This window comes from Onychostoma macrolepis, chromosome 24 (assembly GCF_012432095.1).
Source record: "Onychostoma macrolepis isolate SWU-2019 chromosome 24, ASM1243209v1, whole genome shotgun sequence".
In the NCBI taxonomy this organism is placed as follows: Eukaryota; Metazoa; Chordata; class Actinopteri; order Cypriniformes; family Cyprinidae; genus Onychostoma; species Onychostoma macrolepis.
The window spans coordinates 826649-839186 of NC_081178.1; the positions used below are offsets into that span (position 1 = coordinate 826649).

The 12538-nt window shown below is 34.1% G+C and overlaps 1 protein-coding gene across 10 annotated transcripts in view; it reads left to right on the plus strand.

The window, feature by feature from the left end:
* Nucleotides 1–12538, plus strand: part of ptprma (protein tyrosine phosphatase receptor type Ma) — a 270941-nt gene that overhangs the window by 54798 nt on the left and 203605 nt on the right. For all 10 annotated transcript variants that reach the window (XM_058766082.1, XM_058766073.1, XM_058766079.1 and 7 more), the window contains exon 2: nucleotides 2398–2520. In XM_058766082.1, the coding sequence (XP_058622065.1) occupies nucleotides 2398–2520 (123 nt within the window). The remainder of the gene's footprint in view (nucleotides 1–2397; nucleotides 2521–12538) is intronic.

Genomic DNA, 12538 nt, shown 5'->3' on the forward strand with positions numbered 1-12538 from the left:
ATGGAGGGGTCTGAAATTGTCATCGTAGGTGCATGTCCACTGTGAGAGACATAATCTAAAAAAAATCCAGAAATCACAATGTATGATTTTTAACTATTTATTTGTATGATACAGCTGCAAATAAGTATTTGAACACCTGTCTATCAGCTAGAATTCTGACCCTCAAAGACCTGTTAGTCTGCCTTTAAAATGTCCACCTCCACTCCATTTATTATCCTAAATTAGATGCACCTGTTTGAGGTCGTTAGCTGCATAAAGACACCTGTCCACCCCATACAATCAGTAAGAATCCAACTACTAACATGGCCAAGACCAAAGAGCTGTCCAAAGACACTAGAGACAAAATTGTACACCTCCACAAGGCTGGAAAGGGCTACGGGAAATTGCCAAGCAGCTTGGTCAAAAAGGTCCACTGTTGGAGCAATCATTAGAAAATGGAAGAAGCTAAACATGACTGTCAATCTCCCTCGGACTGGGGCTCCATGCAAGATCTCACCTCGTGGGGTCTCAATGATCCTAAGAAAGGTGAGAAATCAGCCCAGAATTACACGGGAGGAGCTGGTCAATGACCTGAAAAGAGCTGGGACCACCGTTTCCAAGGTTACTGTTGGTAATACACTAAGGCGTCATGGTTTGAAATCATGCATGGCACGGAAGGTTCCCCTGCTTAAACCAGCACATGTCCAGGCCCGACTTAAGTTTGCCAATGACCATTTGGATGATCCAGAGGAGTCATAGGAGAAAGTCATGTGGTCAGATGAGACCAAAATAGAACTTTTGGTCATAATTCCACTAAACGTGTTTGGAGGAAGAAGAATGATGAGTACCATCCAAGAACACCATCCCTACTGTGAAGCATGGGGTGGTAGCATCATGCTTTGGGGTGTTTTTCTGCACATGGGACAGGGCGACTGCACTGTATTAAGGAGAGGATGACCGGGGCCATGTATTGCCAGATTTTGGGGAACAACCTCCTTCCCTCAGTTAGAGCATTGAAGATGGGTCGAGGCTGGGTCTTCCAACATGACAATGACCCGAAGCACACAGCCAGGATAACCAAGGAGTGGCTCTGTAAGAAGCATATCAAGGTTCTGGCGTGGCCTAGCCAGTCTCAGACCTAAACCCAATAGAGAATCTTTGGAGGAGCTCAAACTCCGTGTTTCTCAGCGACAGGCCAGAAACCTGACTGATCTAGAGAAGATCTGTGTGGAGGTGGGCCAAAATCCCTCCTGCAGTGTGTGCAAACCTGGTGAAAACTACAGGAAACGTTTGACCTCTGTAATTGCAAACAAAGGCTACTGTTCCAAATATTAACATTGATTTTCTCAGGTGTTCAAATACTTATTTGCAGCTGTATCATACAAATAAATAGTTAAAAATCATACATTGTGATTTCTGGATTTTTTTTTAGATTATGTCTCTCACAGTGGACATGCACCTATGATGACAATTTCAGACCCTCCATGATTTCTAAGTGGGAGAACTTGCAAAATAGCAGGGTGTTCAAATACTTATTTTCCTCACTGTATCTATTGTTCTGTCCATTCACCATCCATCCATCCGTTTTTCTGTCCTTTCACCATCCACCCATCCATCTATTGTTCTGTCCATCCACCATATATCTATTGTTCTGTCCATTCACCATCCATCCATCCGTTTTTCTGTCCTTTCACCATCCACCCATCCATCCATTTTTCTGTCCATCCATCTATCTGTTTCTCTGTCCTCCATCCATCCATTTTTCTGTCCATTCACCCATCTATTTATTGTTCTGTCCATCCATCATCATTCTGTCCATTCACCATCCATCTAATTTTCTGTCCATCCACCCATCTATCTCTTGTTCTGTCCTTTCACCATCCATCCATCCATCCATCCATCCATTTTTCTGTCCATCCACCCATCTATCTATTGTTCTGTCCTTTCACCATCCATCCATGTATCCATCCATGTTTTAAAATCCTTCAAGACTTCACTACTTTGCTTTTTTTTTTCCATTTCAGTTAATTCAAATCCTACTTGCATTCAAATTGTAGTTCTGCATCCTGTTTACCTCCTCAGTTCAAATTCAGGAATTGAATTTAAAAAGCATTCACAATTCAGTTATGAATTATGCACAGTCCTACCCTATATGCATCATTTACCAATTGCAACATTTGTTTTATTTGTAGTATTATAATTTTTTTTTCCACAATATTTACTCTAAACTCACCAAAATAATGGATTTACTCATACTATTTACTCAGTAAGAATGATGATTTTCCAGTTTTGCACTGTATTGGCACTTGGTATTTCAGATTACCTGCTGGTTAACCGGTCTGGCCGTTATCTGTTGGTGTGTGACTAGTTTTGAGTTTGCAAGCATCACTGATGTCTCCTCTCTTTTCCTCTCTGCAGAAGACTGTCTCCTGGAGAAATCCTACACAGACTGTGGCTACAGTCAAGGCAAAGATGACGACTTCGACTGGGAGCAGATCAACACCAAGCAGAAACCCTCCTCAGACCCCTGGGTGCCGTCAGGTCAGTCCAGCTACACCGCTCTTTACTGTTTTATATAGGGGTGCTCTGATTGATCAGCTACCGATCACTATCGGCCGATAATTGCTTTGGGATGTTTGATCGGCGGTCTGTATAAAGACCGATCTCTCTGCCGTGAGAGATTTGGCATGACATGCAGCGACACTGTTTCTGTCCGCCGCGGCTAAAATAATTATAATGCTGAAGGTGAGGTACAATTCATATTTCTTCATTAAATGACTTGGAAAGTAATTTGAAAACTTTCTGTGAGACATAATTTCACAAACAGCGTGAGTGAATCACCGCGCTCTCTCTCTTTCTCTCTTAAAATGCACAAATGGCTTCAAATCACTTTAAACGATCTGCACAGTTGACACAGGAATTGTCACTTGCACAACCGAGGCAGTGTCACTAAAGTTTATAAATTGCATTTTTAAAAAAAAATTCTTGCCAGTGTTTAAACCATTCAGCGCTCACGTGCTCTCCTGGAGACTGTGCGCTCATGCACACTCGCAGCGCACACACATAACGCCATGTACACATTACTCCATTTGCATTGCGTATGCGGTGCATATTTTTTTCCGCGCTCATGTTAACGGATTAAAGCGTTCACACTGCACACGGTTGCGGTCCGGCAGTGCGTTCCAGGAGCAGTGCGTCTGCAGCAATGCAGCGATCGTTTCCGCTGCACGCACTGAATTAAAGTGACAGTGCATTGTTTTGTGGTAAACACGGATTGACATGAATATGTAGTTATTACACCATAAATGCATATAATTAAAGTCTACTATGTTTCACAGTCAACACATATGGCTTTTTGGCTAGGTTTAAAGGAAAAGAGCACTTTTAGATGAACAAGGCAATAATAGATGGCACTCGTGGAGGTAGGAAAACAAAGTTCTTTATGAACTGCAGGATTGCTTGTAATAAAAATTTAAATGCAAAAGAAAAGGCAGTAGAGCTGACTGTTTCTGTCGATAGTAAGTTTAATGGTCGTGATAACATAAGAAAAGTAGTTTAAATGTTTTGCCACTTGCTTGAGCAACTTAATATATAAATCTAGAAGTAAATGCAAAAGTAAAAAGCATTGAATAATGTGTTGCTTATATTTATTGCATTGTATTGAAAGATTGTGTAAGATGCTGAAATAGCATTTTCAGCAGGGCTGGACGATTTGACCTAAAATCAAAACCTTGATTAATTGAGCACTTTAACTCGATTACGATTATTTAACGATTATTATTATTTTATTTTTTTTGCCCTCATGGTTCATTAAAGGGCTGTAGTGTAAAAATACTCCACTATTAAATATGGGATTTTTTTTTTCTAATCAAAGAGTGCATTTCTTATCTTTGTGATTTTAAAATAATTGAAGGAAACAAACTATTTATGGTTATTTGTTGAATATTTTGAACAACTGAAATCAAAGCTTCCTTGAAATGAAGACACGTTTCAGTTTTATTGAAAAAGCAAGTTTCCTAGAAAAAAAAGAAAATAACTTTCATTTTTTGCAAACAAAATAAATGAATATTGCCATGTCAAAAGTAGAAAATAACCAGCATCTCTTGCAAATAAAATACATTTTAAATGTTGTCATGCGAAAAGTAGAAAATAATTTGTATCGCTTGTAAATTAATAGGCTATTATTTTAAATAATGCAATGTGAAAAGTAGAAAATAATAACTTGGATCTCCTGTAAACAAATGTTTTAAATAATGAATGTATGCAAATAGAACACTGCTGAATAAGAGAAAGAGCATGGCACCATCTCATTGATCTTGTCCTGTCACTCTATATGTGCATTTACACTAGGTTCTTACTGGCCGTTCACACAGAACACGTCTTTGTGTCTAAAACCGCGAGACATTTAGGTAAGATAAATGTATATTTTCCAAAAAATGCCCCCCTCCACCCCTCAAATTAAAAAATCCCCTAAGTGTCCTAAGAGGGAAATTCATTTTCAAAAATGAAATTCAGGTCCTGAATAAATGTCTAAAAATCTTGATTGGATTACTATAAATAATTCTACATGATAAAAAGAAGGCTTTAAAAAAATCGGTATCGGTGATCATATCGGCAGATACTGCTTTCTGATCGGCCTCAAAAATCCTGATCGGAGCACCCCTAGTTTTTTTATATGCATCCTCTGAGAGCACGGCTGATCCTGGATCAGGGACTCTAGAGCTGGGTGTCATGATGAATGACCTGATTCATGTTGATCTGTTTCGGTGATGGATTTTAATGGAGTCTGAGGCTTCAGTTTCTGCAGCGTTGTGTCTCTTTGATTCATTATTTGAGCATATGATCAGGGTCGCTGTCAGCGCGGCAGCTTTGATAAACGCTGTCGTGTCATTGGCCGGACAGACTTCTGCTACGGCACTTTAACAGATTTTAATGGGAAGGTGAAAATGCCACTGATCTGTTCTGCAGAGATGGAGAATCGAGTGAGAGAGGCAGACTTAAGTACTGAAGGAGAAAAAAAAAACAGACTTGGGAACAGGAGGGATTTATTGTAGTATTATGTTATTTTAGTATCATTAATATATTATTGTACAGTTTTTGTTAATATTTTGAACTAGATTTTATTTGAATATTTTCTGCTTTCACTTGAATTTTAGTGAAAGTTTTAGTAATTGTATGTTTTTTGTAATTTTTATTAGTTTTTGTTGTTTTTTTAAAAATCGTATTTATTTTAGTACTTCAAATTAAATGAGATGTTTCAGCAACTAGCTGAAATAAACACACACACACACACACACACACACACACACACACACACACATACATACATACATACATACATACATACATACATACATACATACATACATACATACATACATACATACATACATACATACATACATACATACATACATACATATATATATATATATATATATATATATAATATAATATAATATAATATAATATAATATTAGTATTTTATTTTTAGTAATGACATTTTTTCATGGTTTTAGTTAACTTTAATAACCCGACAAGAGACTTGCAAGTAGAAATATTTTCCTTGTTTATTGTGACGTTGTTTATTGCGGACTCTGTTCTGTTTCCATTTCAGAGCAGCACATTGGGCCTAATTTGCTTATTTCAGGTTATTTATGACCCTTTTTAAGCTGTTTTAAAACATTGTTTTTCAATATGAGTAAATTTCATCGTAAATTATATTAGAAAAAAAGAAAAGAGAATTCAGAGGTTATTTACTGAAAGAAAATAGCATGCCAAAAGTTGTTTAGGCTCATGAAACTTGTCTGTTGTCTTGTGTTAGTTTCTCAACACATGGACACAGATTTATATATGTATTACTCAGTAAAGCTTAACATCCACTATTATGGACTCCAGATTTGTGAAAAGGAAGTTTACAAGTGGAAATATTTTCCCTGTTTATTGTGACATTGTTTATTGTAAAGTCTCTGTTGTTTCAGAGCAGCGCAATGGGAATAATTAGCTTATTTTGACCTTTTTATACCTCTGTTTACAATACTTTTCTATATGAGTGAATGTCACCATTAGTAGGTTAGAAGACAAAACTAAAGAGAAATCCATATTTAGCGGCCATTTACCGTTGTTTAGACTCGTTGTTGAGCATTTTCCGTTGTCTTGTGTTTGTTTCTCAACATATTGTCACAGATTTATATTCACTAAAGCCAAACAGTTTAACATCCAAAGAGGATTGTAGATTCAGATGCAAGCTGGACGACTTCAAGAACTATCAGTTTTGTAAGTAATAATCGTTATTAAAACGTGTGGTGTGTTTGTGCCGTCACTGGCGCTCATGAGGTTGTTTGTCACACCCTAATAAACACTTCCATTAGAAGCAGCAGCCGTGGCGTTCGCTCTTAAATCTGACGCCTAACCGTGCAGATCCTCCGCGCCGTCGACAGCAGGGACAGGATTAATTGTGAGGACGTGGCTAATTTCACTTTGCTGCGCCGGAGCGTAAGAACGGAGGAGAGAAACAGGCAGGAGCGTTTGCTCTCGCAGCGCTGCTGATTTATGTGGACGCAGCGGCCGGACTCTCACATAGAAACTGAACGAGTCCTGCATCACTGTAAAAAAAACCACTGACATATTTTCCAGTTTACTAAACCTTTTGAGTCTCAAATACTAATGAAACCACACAAAAAACCATGCCAGACCAACACACTTTCACACGAATGTTTTCCCAAATAGTCAAACAAAGTCATCTGAATGAAGAAATGCATATTGCTGAAATGTTAAGGTTTCCCAGCATGCATTGCAGCATGAATCAATGATGCAGTTACTGTTATAGGATTATTGTTTTGCTGACTTCAAGTTTTTTGTTGTTTGTTAGTTATTTGTTGAGTTGTGATATGAAGAGCTGTTCTTGAGGTTTGTGTGTCTAGTATTGATTCCTACAGTGTGTTCAATTATTTAAAACTATATCCTGGATTTCTTGGCTTTGTAGGATGATTGTAACTTTACAAACAAAGATAGCATAGCTCACTTGACATATTGAGTGCACTATTAGACTATATATATATATATATATATAAAAACTAAAGATCAACCGATAATCGGCACCGATATCTGATTGCTGGAATAATCGGTTATTGGCAAAAAAACATACCAATAGTTTTTCCAGGTCACCATCCATTGCTGGATCAGCTGAGAAGGGTCCACTGTCATTATAAGATGCAAGAGCAATTAATTAATTAATTAACTTGTTGACTAGATGCTGCATTAGTAGAGACAAAACAGCAGTATGTTTTCCATCAAGGCTGAGAGCAAGAAAACACTGCAAACGGTTAAAACAGTGTGACCAAAACACACGAGTCCGGCCCAAAAGTTATGATTGTTACAATCTATTTGTATTACTTTATGTCCAGCTGGTCAATTTTATGCATTCATTAACCAGCAGCATTACACATTTAAAGCTAGTGACATGAGAAAGCAAACCGATATGTTCATGCAGACGACAAATCATATAAACAAATCAGAAACGCATCCGATTTCAGTTCTTTTTTATCGTCACTTTTATACATATTTTGTTATACATAGTGTTCTAAAATAGAAGCAAATAGAGGATACATACAATATACATATGTATTTTATTTCAATAATAAGGTTAATAAATGCTGTAGAAGTAGATTGTTCATTTCAACATTTATTAATACGTTTTTAATTTTAAAGTTGTATATGTTTAGTTAATTCACATTGGTTAATTAACAGGAATGAACACGGCATAAGCAATATATTAATATTTAATGTTAATATTTATGTTTATATATTTTATTTACAAAGTACAGTACATTTTCATGGTTGTGTACAGTTTTTTTTTTAAATAAGTGTGAAATATAATAAATAATTGTAAATATATTTGTTTTCATTCAGTATCTATTTTTATAAAATATCGGTTGATTAATCGGTTATTGGCAAAAAACATACCAATAGTTTTTCCAGGTCACCATCCATTGCTGGATCAGCTGAGAAGGGTCCACTGTCATTATAAGATGCAAGAGCAATTAATTAATTAATTAACTTGTTGACTAGATGCTGCATTAGTAGAGACAAAACAGCAGTATGTTTTCCATCAAGGCTGAGAGCAAGAAAACACTGCAAACGGTTAAAACAGTGTGACCAAAACACACGAGTCCGGCCCAAAAGTTATGATTGTTACAATCTATTTGTATTACTTTATGTCCAGCTGGTCAATTTTATGCATTCATTAACCAGCAGCATTACACATTTAAAGCTAGTGACATGAGAAAGCAAACCGATATGTTCATGCAGACGACAAATCATATAAACAAATCAGAAACGCATCCGATTTCAGTTCTTTTTTATCGTCACTTTTATACATATTTTGTTATACATAGTGTTCTAAAATAGAAGCAAATAGAGGATACATACAATATACATATGTATTTTATTTCAATAATAAGGTTAATAAATGCTGTAGAAGTAGATTGTTCATTTCAACATTTATTAATACGTTTTTTTAATTTTAAAGTTGTATATGTTTAGTTAATTCACATTGGTTAATTAACAGGAATGAACACGGCATAAGCAATATATTAATATTTAATGTTAATATTTATGTTTATATATTTTATTTACAAAGTACAGTACATTTTCATGGTTGTGTACAGTTTTTTTTTTTTTAAATAAGTGTGAAATATAATAAATAATTGTAAATATATTTGTTTTCATTCAGTATCTATTTTTTATAAAATATCGGTTGATTAATCGGTTATTGGCAAAAAACAGTTATCGGTAAAATTTACTCTCGGTCGACCTCTAATCAAAACAATTAATGTACTGTATTACCTAATGGAAATTTTATGAAAAGGAAATCTGTAAAAATGTCTGAAACGTTGTATTGCAAGCACTTCTCATGTTTATTTGCCTCTTTATGATCAATCACTTGTCGTATTCCTCATTTATAAGACACTTTGGATAAAAGCATCTGCTAAATGAATAAATGTAAATGTAGTTGACATGACAAATTAATTGGCTGAATGAGGCATTTTGCATTTAGCGAATGAACAAATTTAAATTGACAGAATGACTAGGTGTTTTAAGACAATAGTTGAGAGAACTTCTGAAGCAGTTTCCATGTAAATGCGACGCCGTTGAGTTTGATTGGTCGAGCTGCATCGGTTCTTCTGCTGTGATCTCTGAAACCTCAGATCTGGGTGTTTTCTTCATTCCTGCGGCCCGCTGACCGACTGAAGTGGTTTTGGGTGGTAATCAATACGAGAAGCTCATATGAGCATGACAGCCGGTCTGCAATAGTTCACCCTCCGCACTCGATGACAGCTCTTATCTATTTAATTCTATTTCACTTCCAGCGAGGTCAAGGCCACCGGGATATATTGGTGTTTTTCATTTGGCCGGTGTCAGGCTGAACGCCCTGCTTCACACGCTTTCTCTGAGAATAGATGGAGCAGGTACGAGTCTGTCTCTGGTTTCTCATTAGCGTGCTGATAATGGCATTACCCTCCCGGCCACATTACAGATCCAGGTGCGGCTTGGAAAAGTGGAGCGCGAACACGAGGACGGAGAGCGTGTCGCAAACCGCCCTGCTTTCTGTGTCACTTAGAAAGGTCGAACTCATGACATCAGTCAGGAAGAGCTCCCAAAATCAAAAGGAAAAAGAAATACATTTTTCACGAAAGAATAAATTATACATTTCATTCATTATAAATACATTATGAATGTATAAACAAATAATAACTTTTTTATACTTATTTAACTATTATTATTATTATTATTATTTATTTATTATAAAGTAATAATGATAGTAGTATTTTTGGTTACATTGCTTAATATAATAAAAATATTCATTCATAAAATAATAAATAAAATTAGATATTTACTTATGATGGAAGTATTTGTTGTACTGTCTGTAGTTTGATTTATAAAATGTTATAAGTTAAAACACTTATTAGTATTGTAGTGATAGTGAAATGGAATGACACTAGAGAATGAGAATTACAAAACAATCTGTACATTTGTGTAATGTGTGAGTAATAACATGCTCTGGCTTTACTCTCTTTATTTCTCATGTTGTTCTTGTGCTGTGTGATGTGTAATATGAGCCGGAGCCTGCGGTTGTTCTGCATTAGTGTCGCTGGTGTTGAGGAGGTGTTTCTCTCTCTCTGTGGGATGTAGTTGATGTAGTGAGTATCGTGTGTCTCCATCAGAGAAAGTGTTCTGCTAACAGGTGTAACACACAGCCGTTTGCTGTAATACACTCGCTGCTTCTGCTCGGGATGAGACTTTATCCTCCGTCCTGATGAGAGATGCTAATAGCTCCATAAATCTGCAGCCTGTGCGGTTCATATGTGTGATATCACTCGCTCAAGGTAATTCATGCCTTCATGACTTTACTGACCTCACATATCTGATGCAGCTCGATGCTTTAAGACTGACAGTAAATCTACTATAAAACATCCCAGAGACTGAAGCAGGTTTGTGTCCCAAAGACTGTGACAGCTTGTAATTTTTTGGTTAATTTGATTAATTAATACAATTTAAGTTAATGTAAATAACTTAATGTAAATTACTTTAATAATAATTTTATTATGCATTTTATGTCATTTTAATTATAACTGTAGTATTTTTGTACAGCTTGTAATTTATTATAATTTAATAATGTTTTATTAATTTATAAACAAGTTTATTTTTTTTATTTTTTGTTGCACTGCCAGTAGTTTGTGGATTAATAAAATCAATAAATATGAATAAAAAGTAATTTTTAACAATTTAATTTATTAGAAATAAATACAAAATAAATGGTTTTTAATATTTATTTGTTTATTTATTTATTTATAATGAATTAAATTAGATAATTGTAATTATGACTGTAGTATTTTTGTACAGCTTGTCATTTATTATAATTGAATATTTGTTTATTAATTTATAAACAAGTTTATTTATTTTTATTTTTTTGTTGCACTGCCAGTAGTTTGTGGATTAATAAAATCAATAAATATGAATAAAAAGTTATTTTTAACAATTTAATTTATTAGAAACAAATAAATAAATATTAAAAACCATTTATTTTGTATTTGTTTATTTATTTATAATTAATTAAATTAGATAATTTTAATTATGACTGTAGTATTTTTGTACAGCTTGTAATTTATTATAATTGAATATTTATTTATTAATTTATAAACAAGTTTATTTATTTGTTTTTGTTTGTTGCAAAAATTAGTTTGTTTTCCCGCAGTGATTCAGCTCTTATAGTTTGATCGTTAGATCATGATGTGTTAGATCTGTAGTTCATGTCGTTCTGAGGAATCTCAGTCCTAAAGTGTGCTGATGTGATTCTGCTGCTCATGTGATTGAGCAAACCTCAACGCTGGGCTGAACTCTGATTGGTTCTTCACTCACACTCCCAGATTTATTATAAATACCTCATCATATTCGACGGAGTTTGTGTTTCCCAAACACGTGTCAGAGGCAGTTTGTTGTGATTTCTTCTGGATCGTTCTGCTCTGAGAAGAACGGCCTCTTTCACGTCAGTAACCACACAAGCAAACCTCTGCCACACTTTCCACCTTGCTGTGCTTTATTTGCGCTCATATTTCTGCTGTCCGATGCATTAAAACTGCCTGTGTAATGATCAGACTCACGTGCGCGGCTCTGACTTTACATCTCAAACACAAACATGCTATTATGGTTAAACAGCACATGGAATTACTGAAAACTTGTGCTGAAAGCTTGATATAGTTATATTCACCATTAAGAGCCATGATAACTCTGTTCCAAACTTTTGTTCCAAACTCTGTTCCAAAACTCCAATGTTTTCTGTGAAAATGGAGTTTAACCAAAATGCATTGCAATGCTGCATTCAAATTAATTATATTTCCCCCAAATATACTTAAAATAAAAATTAAATAAATAAAAATAATATTTAAGCATAATAATAATAATAATAATAATAATAATAACTATTAGTACTATTATTGTTTTGCCTAAATAGTATTATTAAATATATTTTATATAATTAATAAATTAGTTTTATAAGTTGGCTGTTTTGGAACAGAAGTTGAAAGTCAGTAGAATTGTCTTATTTTTGTATAATATTAATATGCACATTAATACTACTACTACTATTAATTATTATTATTATTATTATTATTATTATTATTAGTAGTAGTAGTAGTAGTAGTAGTAGTAGTATATCATTTTTGTCTAATGTTTAATTATAATGTTATAATACACAGTATTATTATTATTATTATTATTATTATTTAATAAATATTTTATTATTTAATAAATTGAATTCTATTACAATAATAATATTAATATTTAATTAACTTTATGAATTTATATTATTATTTAATCAATAATAATAATAATAATAATAATAATACGTATTATTATGTTGAAATTTAATTAAATAATTAAATTAAATTAATAAAAGGAATAATAGTTGTAGTAGTAGTAATAATAATAATAATAATAATAATAATAATAATTCTTCTTCTTATTTTATTTTATTACATTTTAATTATTTAATTCTTAG